This window comes from Cetorhinus maximus, chromosome 23 (genome assembly GCF_964194155.1).
Source record: "Cetorhinus maximus chromosome 23, sCetMax3.hap1.1, whole genome shotgun sequence".
NCBI lineage: Eukaryota > Metazoa > Chordata > Chondrichthyes > Lamniformes > Cetorhinidae > Cetorhinus > Cetorhinus maximus.
This window is the reverse complement of record NC_135901.1, coordinates 11,602,288-11,615,066: the sequence shown is the minus strand read 5'-3', so window position 1 is coordinate 11,615,066 and position 12,779 is coordinate 11,602,288. Positions and strand designations below refer to the sequence as shown.

At 43.8% G+C, this 12,779-nt stretch overlaps 1 protein-coding gene across 1 annotated transcript in view; it reads right to left on the bottom strand.

Annotated features, from left to right (window-relative positions):
- LOC144697805 (uncharacterized) overlaps positions 1-12,779 on the bottom strand; it is a 174,435-nt gene that overhangs the window by 39,829 nt on the left and 121,827 nt on the right. The window contains 3 exon segments of the mRNA XM_078569795.1: positions 3,377-3,575; positions 3,741-4,147; positions 5,170-5,289. Coding sequence (XP_078425921.1) covers positions 3,377-3,575; positions 3,741-4,147; positions 5,170-5,289 — 726 coding nt within the window.

Sequence of the window (12,779 nt, the reverse complement as noted above, 5' to 3'; positions counted from 1 at the left end):
GTCCTCACCAGCAACAAGAACTCCCACTCCCCATCATCCCCCAGACCCCTCAGCACAGCTCCTGGCCTCTCCCTGCCATTTGATGCTCCTCACATCTGCATCCTGTTGTTGTTGTATCAAGTGATTAAACACAGCTCCGCACTGTGCCCAGGAATTCCTTCCCATAATGTGCAAAAGCACTCAGTCACTTCAAACACATCAACAAGACAATAAGTAATGGTGGAGGCACTGAAATGGCAGGAGCTGGAAACGTGGTGAGAGCAGGAAAGTGATAGCATGAAGTTAGAGGGAAGGAGGAGTAAGATGTGTCAGTGCGAAATTGGAGGGGGGGGAAAAGAGGAATGTCTGTGTGAATTCCTCTATCAAAGCCTTTCCTCATCCTCAGAATACAAATGTGATTTGAAGGTGTTTCGAAACAGCAACACGCCATGCAGTGGAAGAACACTAATTTATACCTGGGTCTGGCAGTTCCTCCAGGGTTTAATAGCCTGCTGCCTCCAGCTCTGTCAGACTGGAGCTGTGGCAACTGGTGAGGGAATCAACAAGAGGGAAAATCCTTGAACTCATTCTCACCATTCTACCTGTCACAGATGCATCTGTCCATGATAGTATTGATAGGAGTGACCCCACAAGGCCCTTGTGGAGTCAGAGTCCCACCTTCACCCTGACAATTCCCTCCATCGTGTTGTGTGGCACTGCCACTGTGCTAAATAGGATAGATTCAGAAGAGATCTAGCAACTCAAGACTGGGAACCCATGAGGCAGTGCGAGCCATCAGCAGCAGCAGAATCGTATTCAACCACAGTCTGTAAACTCATGGCCCAGCATATCCCTCACTCCACAATTACATCAAACCAGGCGATCAAGCCTGGTTCAATGAAGAGTGCAGGAGAGCAGGTCAGCAGCAGCACAAGACATATTGGAATGTCAACCTGGTGAACTACAACACAGGACTGCTTGCCAAACAGTGGAAGCAGCCTATGATAGCCAGAGCTAAGCGATCTCACAACCAATGTATCAGATCAAAGCTCTGAAGACTTGTGTTCCAGAACTAGTGACACCTCCAGCCAAACCGTTCCAGCAGCTTTCCAAAGAAAATAAAACCCAGCCTATGAAATGCTTCCTCTTCCCAACTGTTTTTGATGTGAATAAGGTTGAGTGGGAGTTCGCTAATTTCTCTCCCTTAATCTTATGAATCAGATCATTCTTGACATGGGTCTGCTGCTATTGGGCACCCAGGGAGTGACCATTCTAATTCGGTGACTCTGAGCAGTTTTGTTGGTCCAGGGACTTGAGTGAAACTTGCCACTTTTAAAGCGTCATCATTCATTGTACATTAGGCCACACCTACAAACTGATTTCTCACATTTCCAGTGAAGTGGAGGAAGTTTGCTTTCATAAACCAGCAACTGTGATAAAGACAAAGCAGGATGGAGAAAGACTCATTTGGAGCACAGTGACGCAGTGGATGAATGGAGAGCTGAGGTTCACCCATGAAAGCAGCAAAGTTTTTTAAAAAAGCAACAGCACCCAAAGTGGGGCTTGAACCCACAAACCTGAGGTTACAGGCCTCATGCACTACTGACTGTGCTAGCCAGAAGTTCAAGGGGCTGATGCTTTCCATTCAATCATTCACAGCTTCTCTTTCTTAGTTGCATCTCCTTCCAAACACTGATCCATTTTCTTCAGGATTTGTTCCTGGATTTAATATTTACCTGCTTTGTGACCTCATTTTGAGATCAGATTCTCTTCAATCTCCAACACAAATTGAGTTGCAAACCTGTCGGACAAACAATGGAAAACAAGTCAGTCGGTAACACAAATCCCATGGTGCTCATATTCAGATTCACAACAGTCAACTTTTAAAAAGGAAGGAGTTTTGCAGTGAAAATATTTAGAAAGTTGTTTTTATTTGTGACACACTCACTCGGGTATTCTGTAAATGCTGCTTGGAGGTTCAGTGACCGGGATATAATCTACCCGTATTTTCCTGAGCCGGTGCTCGGTGTATCGGGAGGTTTGACCTGGGTTGGAGTATCTTTCGTCCCAGGGATGGGCACTAACCCACTGATTGAAGCTGCAGCCGCCGCTTTCTGCCGGCAGCGGGTGATTGGAGAGTGTGGGGCGGAATATTGCTGCTTTTCTGCTTTTCCCTGTCTCACTCACTGTGGAGCTGAGGAGGAGCGAATGGGTTTGTTTGAATCCAATAACTTCACAGATTTCCAATGGGTTAGATATAGGTACAGGGTAGGTCTAATCATTTTCTCATTAAACTTGAAATAAATTAATCAATAATCCATTTGTGTGTGGCATGGGGCAGGGAGGGGGATATGGTGGCATAGTGGAAATATCACCAAACTAGTGATCCAGAATCCCAAGCTAATGATCTGGGGGACAAGGGTTCAAATCCCAGTGGAATTTGAATTCAAGTAATAATCTGGAATTGAAAAGCTAATCTCAATAATGATGACCATGAACCCATTGTTGTAAAAACCCATCTGGTTAACCACTGCCCTTCAGGGAAGGAAACCTGCTGTCCTTACCTGATCTGGCCTACATGTGATTCCAGACCCACAGCAATGTGGATGACTCTTAACTTCTTATGGTGTGATAAGCGACTCAGTTCAAGGGCAACAAAACCATAAAATGTTGGAAAAACTCAGCAGGTCTAACAGCATCTGTGGAGAGTTAAAAAAAACAGAGTTAACATTTCGAGTCCATATGATTCTTCTTCAGAGTCATCCCTTCAAGCCTTTCAGTGTCTTGTCTATTACCAAGTATTCTGATTGTCCCAAAGTCGAAATTAGGTTGAAATCCCTGATGTGCTGTAACGAGAATCCTTTCAATTTCTCAGATCAGTTAATTTCACTGATAACATCAGAATCAATGTTCCAGCGTCTTAAAGAAGGGAAAGGTGCCTTGACTGACACACACTAAGTCCAGATGTCAGTTTTTCTCCTCTTAACCCAGAGAAATTAAGACCACAGATGCTAAAACTGATTTCCTTGACATATTCTGATATATCCTGACCATTGACTAACTGTAAATTTCTCTTGAACCTTGGGGCTGTGACTGCTTCCTGAAAGAAAGTGTCCAGCTGACTCTCCCCCTCCGTGATGGCCCTGATGTCTGCAGCTCAGACTGCAGCTCAATAACCCTGAGCCCAGGTTTCCTGAGCTACAGACACTCACCACAGATATGATGGTTCAGGATCGCAATATTCTCCAGAAACTCCTACTTGCTGCAGTCCCGGCACAGCACTTGCCCTGCAAAGAACTTTAAACTCTGGCCCAGTGATGGGAGTTATTACCTTCAGCAGAAATAAACAAAACATGTGATTAGCAGCAGCATCCAACCCCTGCAGTCACACATGAACCTGCTGGTGTCTCAACAAGTTGGATGGTCGGTTGAATCCCTTCCCACATTCGGAGCAGGTGAATGGCCTCTCCCCACTGTGAGTGCGTTGGTGTGTCTGGAGATTGGATGACTGAGTGAATCGCTTCCCACACACGGAGCAGGTGAATATCCTTTCCCCAGTGTGAACTCGCTGATGTTGAATAAGGTGAGATGATTGTCTGAATCTCTTCTCACAGTGAGAGCAACTGAATGGTCTCTTGTCAGTGTGAACAAGCTGGTGTTTAATTAGATCAGGAGAGGTTTTAAAGCAATCTCCACAGTAAAAGCATTTAAAAGGCCTCTCATCACTATGAACTCTCTGGTGTGACCCCAGGCTGGATGACTTAGTGAATTCCTTTCCACACACAGAACAGGTGAACGGTCTCTCCCCAGTGTGACTGCGTCGGTGAGTTTCCAGCTGGGATGGAAAACTGAATCTCTTCCCACAATCCCCACATTTCCACGGTTTCTCAATGGTGTGGGTGTCCTTATGTCTCTCCAGGTTGGAAGATCTGTTGCAAACTTGTCCACACACAGAACACATGTACAGTTTCTCCCTGCTGTGAATGGTGTGATGTTTTTTCAGGCTGTGTAACTGGTTAAAGCTCTTTCCACAGTCAGTGCACTGGAACACTGTTACTCGGGTGTGTGTGTGTCTCGGTGCTTTTCTGGTCACACTGATGTTTGTAATCTTTTCCCACAGACAGATCAGAGAAACATTTCTCCTTCCACATTCAAAGGCTGATGATATTCAGGTCCTGATGAATCGACTGACTCTGAGAGGTGTTGATTTGATGTTTGGTTAGTTTCCTATGCAAATCATCTCCTTCTAATATCCTGCAGAAAGAGTTGACAGTGTCAGTATCGCTATAAGTTCATGTTAGAAATTCAAAACAGACAATTCTAGTTTCTAGTTTTCTCTCTCTGTTCTTCCAAACAAGTGATCTAAATCAAACTAAAAGGAGCCCCAAAAGGCAAAAAAGCAAATGGAATTTTCACAATTAAACCACAATGTTAATTGCAGTGACTATGAGACACTCTGCAAGCTGAGGGGCCCACTGTTTGTAGAAGGCATCAACCATATGGATGGACACTGCATCGTCGCTGGCCCTGGCCACCAGGGGACAGGCAAGACCATAGAAGACTGACGCGCTGCCCAGAGCACGAAATCCCGGGCACTGGGACCCAGTTGGGAACAGATTCATCCCTGCAGCCCCGCCCACTCCCTGTTGTGTCACCATGACGTTTGTGCATGCGCTCAACCCCGCTCAACCAAAATGGCGGCCGTTAATTTGAGCTTGTTCGGAAAAAAGAACCGGGCTGCAAACGGGAGTATCTCAGGGTCTTATTCGAGGTTTGGAGCCTTTACAAGATGTTTAGAAATCCTCCCCGTCCTCCCGCCGCCTCCATCGATCTCTCCGTGTTTTCATTTCCTTACCAGCTTGAAGATAAGACAGACAAAAGACTCCGCATCGCCATTATGGTGCATGCTCCAAACACTGGGCGGTACTGCGCCTGCGCACTGCTCTCCTCTGGTGGGGAATAGGGGACAGTCACCACCGCAGGCGATGCTGGGTAAAGTCCTCGCCATCGAATGGCCTAATTGGTGAATCGTGAATCCTTTTTTTTGCAACGATGTGGGGATTGGGGCGAGTGTTGGGCAGTCAATAAAATTAGCAACCAAATTATACAGAAGCCCAAGTGCACAGAATCTCCATTATCCACCAAAAAGAAGGGAATTGATGGTGAATTGCAAATCCCCCAAAGTTTTACCAAAACAGCAGCAATGACGCGGAATCCAATACCTCCAGTCAAATGTGAACTCAGCAGATGGGGTGACTGAGTGAATCCTTTCAGTGAGTAACTGTCAGGATTGTCGTCTTGTGGATATTCCTGGTAGTGTATTTTTAGTTATACTGTCACACACCAATAACACAGAGAAACCTGGAAACAGGCTGCAGCTCCTTTTTTTTCATTCATCACAGGATGTGGGTGTCACTGGCAATGCAGGCATTTATTACCATCCCTAATTGCCCTTGAGAACGTGATGGTGACCTGCCTTCCCAAACCGCTGCAATCCAATTGAATTTTACTTTCTCTGAGCGGTTTTCACATGACCAAGTGGCTTATGCACCATTAAGCACATTGCTGTTGGTCTGGAGTCACCTGAAGACCAGATGAGGCTGGGATGGCAGATTTCCGCTCCTCGAGGATGTCAGGGGACCAGTTGGACTTTTGTAACAATGCATTCGTTTCATAATCACTGATAACAGCTTTTATAGTAGGTTTTTATTCCAGATTTATCGAATTAATTGAATTTAAAATCTCTAATTGTTGTGATGGGATTTGAACTCACATCTCCAGATCATTATTCCCTCTCGATTAGTAATCCAGTAATGTAACCACTAAGTCTGGGCATGTCATCAGAATGCTTGAATTCAGATTGACAAACAGGTGCTGTACTCAGAGCTACACCAGGGAGGCCCTTCACATGGGACCAAAGGAAACTTTTCAAAGACAATCTCAAGGCCTCCATGACATTCTGTTCTATCAACATAAACACTTGGGAAGCAGATTCCCAATCACCTCCAAAATGGTGATTCATCATCCAAAAACGTTTCAATCAACAAGAGCAGCCACTGAGAGAGACAAACAGCGAGGGCAGCTGCTCGTGTCAACAATCCACCACCAACTCCACAGGCTGACAACCCCCATGTCCTCACTGATAAAAAACAAAAAACTGCGGATGCTGGAAATCCAAAACAAATACAGAATTACCTGGAAAAACTCAGCAGGTCTGGCAGCATCGGTGGAGAAGAATAAAGTTGACGTTTCGAGTCCCCATGACCCTTCAACAGTTCTGCTGAAGGGTCATGAAGGACTCGAAATGTCAACTTTATTCTTCTCCGCCGATGCTGCCAGACCTGCTGAGATTTTCCAGGTAATTCTGTTTTTGTTTCCCATGTCCTCACTGTTGGGAGAGCCTGCAAGGCTAAAATAGGGCTCATTAGTCGTTTGTGAACCCACAGCTAACACTGACATCTCACTTCCGCCCAGTCATCGACAAGAAAGAATCATCCCTGACATGAGGGATTGTCAATGGATAACCACAATGTTATCTTCTTTATCTGCGGATCGGATGTCGGTTACGCAATTGCAGCAGCAGTTAACAGCCTCCTGTGAACTCCTCCATGTGATATCTTAGTGCAGATTTTCAACAATTTATTTTGAGTGTGTTTATGTTAAATGAGTAAATACTGATTTTATAAACCAATTGTTAGGCCTCAGTTGGAGTGCCATATTCATTTCTGGGCATCACACTTTAAACAGGATTTCAAAGCCTTAGAGGTGATTTACTAGAATGGTACCAAGGATAAGAGGCTTCAGTTATATGGAGAGACTGGAGAAACGGGGATTGTTTTCCTTGGAGCAAAGGGTCAAAAATGGAGGTGGTGGCATTGTGGTATTGTCACTGGACTAGTAATCCAAAGACCCAGGAAAATGCTCTGGAGACTGGGTTCGAATCCCACCAAATCTCATGATGACCATGAAGTCCTTATCAAATGTCATAGAAACCCATCTGGTTCACTAATGTCCTTTAGAGAAGGAAATCTGCCATCCTCACCTGGTCTGGCCTGCATATGACTCCAGACCCACAGCAATATGGTTGACTCTTAAAATGCCCAGAACTGACACCACATGGACTGCAGCAGTCTGAAAGAAAAAAGATGCAATAGCAGTTTTCAAAATCATGAACGGCTTTGACAAACTAAAGAAAGAGGAAGGGTCTCCAGTGGCAGAAAAATAGCTAATCAGAGGACACAGATTTCAGAACATCTTTTTTAAGCAGTGTGTTTTTGTGATCTGGAATGCACTGCCTGAAAGGGTGCTGCAAGCAGATTCAATAGCAACATTCTTGGGAGAATTGAATAAATAGTTGAAGAGAAGAAATATCCAAGTCTAGGAGTAAAGAGCAGAGGAGTGGGACTAATTCGATGGCTCCACTAATGAGCTGGTACAAACATGATGAGCTGAACACCTTCCTTTAGCCCCTGTACCATCTGAAGACAGTGGCAGATGATGCTACCCAGAATGCTTCAGGTGGTAGAATATGGCCCAACAACATCAACAGGGATGCAACACTCAGATTTTTCTCCGTTTCTTTCGTGAAGGTGCTGTGTGATGGTGAGGTTCAATCCCAGTCTGTTTACCCTCCTGTACCCTGCCAAGTGGTAATTCTGAGCTTATGATCCTATACTGTGAGCTATAATAACGGTATTTTATTCAAGAAACAAGTTTTCAGACCAAAGGCTGAATTGCAGTGTGACTTATATGAGGAAATTCACATAGAGACTAAATAATCAAGTTAAAAACATGGAAATGTGACAATCAAATACCGGAAACAGGTTCCAATTTAAAACTGGCAGGAAAAATATTTCCAATGATAATAATAAAATTGGACACCAGAAATGAAATAAAAGGCAGGTTATTTTCTGATAATAACAGTGGCAGAGTATAAGTGTAACAATGACACACACGGTCTGATACAGTAAGAGTGCACATGGGGCCCGAAGGAAGAACAGCAAAGGTTTGGCTCTCTTTGAGTGTAACAAATACAGTGTTTGTTCCAATAATAAGAGTCAGGCTGCAGTGTGTTAGTGAATTCATCATTGGATCCAATGTGATGATAATACAGTCAGTACCTAGTGCACCAAAACCAAAGATTGGGTCTCATATAGCAGTGCGAGCGAGTCATGGTCTATTGATATAATATGATATCAATGTGTTGCCTAATCCCTAATAACAGAGCCAAGGATCAATGCAATGTGAATGGGATGGGTTGAGTGTAATAACACAGACACGGTCTATTGGAATATGAACTGACGCCAACATTGACTAATTGGTGGCACTCTCACCCAAAGTCAGAAGGATGTGGGTTCAAGCCCTCTCCAGAGACCCAACCACATCATCTAAACTGATGCGCCTGGTGTCATTATAAATGGGAGTCTCTGTTCTTTTGCTGGCTATTTTCTTAGACTCAGAAGGAGTGAAGGGAATGACAGACGGGACAATTCTGGGCAGTTGCTCCATCCAGCAAGGCAGGGATTTCTGGGACATGATTGCAGGTTTGAGGTGTCCGCCCACTCATTAAAAAACAACCTCTTCCTCTTTGGGTTTGTGAAGGGAGTTATGACAGCAGCACGCGAGACCGACTAGAGTCTGGTGTAAAAATAATCACAAAGGCCAATTCCAGTTCTTAATAACAGAGGTGGCTTTAACTACAGGTAATCTTACATTAAGGGAGACAAGAGGCCGAATAAAGATTCGATTGTAATAGGAGGACAAGGTGTAAGGAAGCAATGATATTTGGGTGGCTGTGTTATAGTGAGTGTCACAGGGAGGTATGTGATAAAATAGGAGTGGAAATATCATGACAGAGATACGTGTGACTGACTCCACCTGACTGAGAGCTGTTATACCCAAGGGGAGGGTAATGACGACATGGGGAACTCCAGAGATTTCTGGTATCTGAGGTGACAATGGTGCATCTGTTAGAGGAACTGAAAAGAACCGGTTCCTTCTCACCCTTGCCTGCAGTTCCCGAGTTACACAGACACACAGGAAACAGATTTGACAGCTCGTCGAAACCAACGTTTTAAATCTTCTGTTTGAGACACATTATGATTGAAAAGATCAAATGTTAAAACCTCAGGAGAGGAAAATTCAGAATGTCATAAAGATGAGTGAACCATCCAATTAGTCCCATTCACTACAACTCTGCCAATTATTCCCTCTTCAAGTATTGATCCAATTCCCTTTGAAAATTGCTAACATATCTGCTTCCAAACCCCTGTCAGTATGTGCATTCCAGGTCACATCAAATCACTGCGTAAAAATGTTCTCCTTATCACTCCCTCCGGGTCTGTTGTCAAATATCTTAAATCTCTGAGTCCTCTGATTACAAACCTTCCTGCTCCTGGAAACAGTTTCTCCCTTTCGACATTATTACCAATCCTTCCTCATTTTGAACATCTCCATTAAATTTCCCCCTAAGCTTTTCTGATCTAAGAAGGACAACCCCTGTTTTTCCTGCTCAAAAGAAGAGTGATGTTGGACTGGAAACCTTAAATCTGTTTCTCTGTCCACAGATGCTGCCAGACCTGCTGAATTTTTCCAGCATTTTCTGCCTTTCGCCATTTTTCCTTCTTTAATCAATCAAAAACCCTTCATGATATTGAACATCTCAATTAAACAGGAACACACTGACATCGAGAGAGATATAGTGGAAAGGAGAGACATAAACTGAGAGAAAAACTGAGACACTTAGAAAAACAGAAAGATGAGGTGGTGAGAGATAAAGCTGAGAAATAGAGGAAGCAAGGAATACAGAATGATATGAGAGAATGATATAAAATGGAAAGGAGCAGGCTATCAGTTCCTGGCTATGGAGAGCAGAGGGAACTCAGTTACTGATCCACAGACACGGCCACATATGTCCGGGAATGGAGACTCTGAACAGAAACAACAGGCTTATTTGTAAATGTCACCGCAATGTAATCTGTGTGACTCTGCCCTGACTCTCTGGCCAGATATAGGCCGCCTTGACAGATGTTCTTACCCGACTGTAGCCCCTGGATTTATTTTCTGCTCAGAAGTGAGATGTGTGGTTAGGAACCAGCAGCAGAGAAACAGGAAGTTGTGTTTCCTGAGAATGAAACAGCAGGTGTTAGTTTCATGTTATCTCCGAGAACAGTCTTCCTGCCTGTGAGGGTGACTCACTCTGACAGCATCAAAAAGAACCACACAGATTGCTGCCAGTCTCAGCATTACATTCACCTCCATTCCCAATTTAAAGATTTAAACATATGAGCTTATTTGGGGTTTTACCATATTCACTGAAGGGGGAAACAAGCTGATGGTTATCCTTGGGAGAAATAAGGGGAAATTATATAAAATGAATAATTTTGCCCAAAAACAGTTATCAGAAAATAGGAGAGTTAAAGTGAATCGAGGCCTGTCTGAGAGTGAGAGAGTGAAACAGAGAGAGAGGGGAATGACTCTCTGTACGTTGAGCACTGCCTCAGACAGAGAAGAGAGGCTAAGTGAGGTTAAGTGTGTTAATTTTTTTCTCTCTCTCTGAGAAATAACCTAAGTGAGCTTAGGTGCTCTCTGAAACAGAGAGATTAAGTGACTCGGTATCTGAGAGAAAGAGGAGAGAAGTTAAGTGAAATAAAAGCAAAATATTGTGGATGCTGAAAATCTGAAATAAAAACAGAAAATGTTGGAAAAACTCAGCAGGTCTGACAGTATCTGTGGAGAGAGAAACAGAGTTGACGTTTCGAGTCCGTATGACTGAAGACGACCATACGGTCTGAAGAAGAGTCATACGGACTCGAGAGTTGAAGTGAGTTTGTGGACAGATGTGCTCATATTGGTAATTGAATGGTCAATGTGAGATTGTTTTCTAAACAGCAGCACCCCAGAGAATGGGTTCCAGATAATTGTCAGTGCTATGAAAAGATTTGCAAAGATATTACATTTGGAATAAATGGAAATAAAGGACTAAAATACTTGCTGGGGATAATTACTTCAGGAAATACATTGCAAACGTGAAGAATGATGCGTTCACAATCAGACACATAGACACAAGAACAAAGAAGAAAAGGACAGCACAGGAACAGGCCCTTCGGCCCTCCAAGCCTGCGCCGATCATATTGTCTGTCAACTAAAACATTTTGCACTTCCGGGGTCCGTATCCCTCTATTCCCATCCTATTCATGTATTTGTCAAGTTGCCTCTTAAAAACCACTATCATACCTGCTTCCACCACCTCCTCTGGCAGCGAATTCCAGACACTCACTACCCTCTGCGTAAAAAACTTGCCCTGCACATCTCCTCTAAAGTTTTCTCCTCTCACCTTAAATCTATGTCCCCTAATAATTGACTCTTCCACCCTAGGAAAAAGCTTCTATCTACTCTGTCCATGCCACTCATAATTTTGTAAACTTCTATCAAGTCGCCCCTCAATCTCCGTCGCTCTAGTGAGAACAATCCGAGTTTCTCCAACCTCTCCTCATAGCTAATAACCTCCAGACCAGGCAGCATCCTGGTAAACCTCCTCTGCACCCTCTCCAATGCCTCCATATCCTTCTGGTAATGTGGCGACCAGAATTGCACGCAAAATTCCAAGTGTGGCCTAACCAAGGTTCTATACATTTGCAGCATGACTTCCCAGCTTTTATACTCAATACCCCTGCCAATGAAGGCAAGCATGCCATATGCCTTCCTGACTACCTTATCCACCTGCGTTGCCACTTTCAGTGACCTGTGGACCTGTACACCCAGATGCCTCTGCCCGTCGATGCACTTAAGGGTTCTGCCATTTACTGTATAATTCCTGCCTGTATTAGACCTTCCAAAATGCATTACCTCGCATTTGTCCGGATTAAACTCCATCTGCCATTTCTCCGCCCAAGTCTCCAACCGATCTATATCCCGTTGTATCCTTTGACAATCCTCTTCACTATCTGCAACTCCTCCAACCTTAGTGTCGTCTGTAAACTTACTAATTAGCCCAGTTACATTTTCCTCCAAATCATTTACGTATACTACAAACAGCAAAGGTCCCAGCACTGATCACTGCGGAACACCACTAGTCACAGCTCTCCATTCAGAAAAGCACCCTTCCACTGCTACCCTCAAGTGTGTGTGCGCACACACTCACACACACCATTTTGTGTTGAGCTGGTTTCAGTTGTGCCTGTTAACCAGAAGATAGATTTTTAATTGGATACCATTAGGATCCTGCAGCAGTCCATTCGACTGAGGAGACAGTTCTAGATTCTGTCTGACACTATCAGTGGGTCAGGTGGAAGCTAAATAGAAAATCCTGCAGGAAAAATAATCCTTAACATTAAAAATCAATCTGAGCAATTGACTCAGTACTACACCAGTGTGAATTAGTAAACTTTAACACAACAAGTTTTATCACTAAGTAGTGTAAAGTACAGTGCACTAATGCTCACCTTTAGTCTTGCCCCTCAATCCTAGTTAATCACTGGGAGATTGTTACAAGATTCACCCCATCCTTTCGACACAAATATTACCCACATAACACTTGAGTCATTAGAAATTGATGTGTGCTTCACTGTCCTTTTAAATATACTTCACTCCTACCAGCCTTTAATGATCAAAAACATAACAGGGTTATTAGCTGCTGATAGCTGTCAATGGGATTAAATTTATGCTTGAAATGATTAAATCCTCACATGCAAAACATATTTTGTTTTATTCTTTGATGGGATGTGGGTGTCACTGGCAAGGCCAACATTTGTTGCCCAACCTTAACTGTCCTTGAACAAAGTGGCTTCCTCAGTAATTTC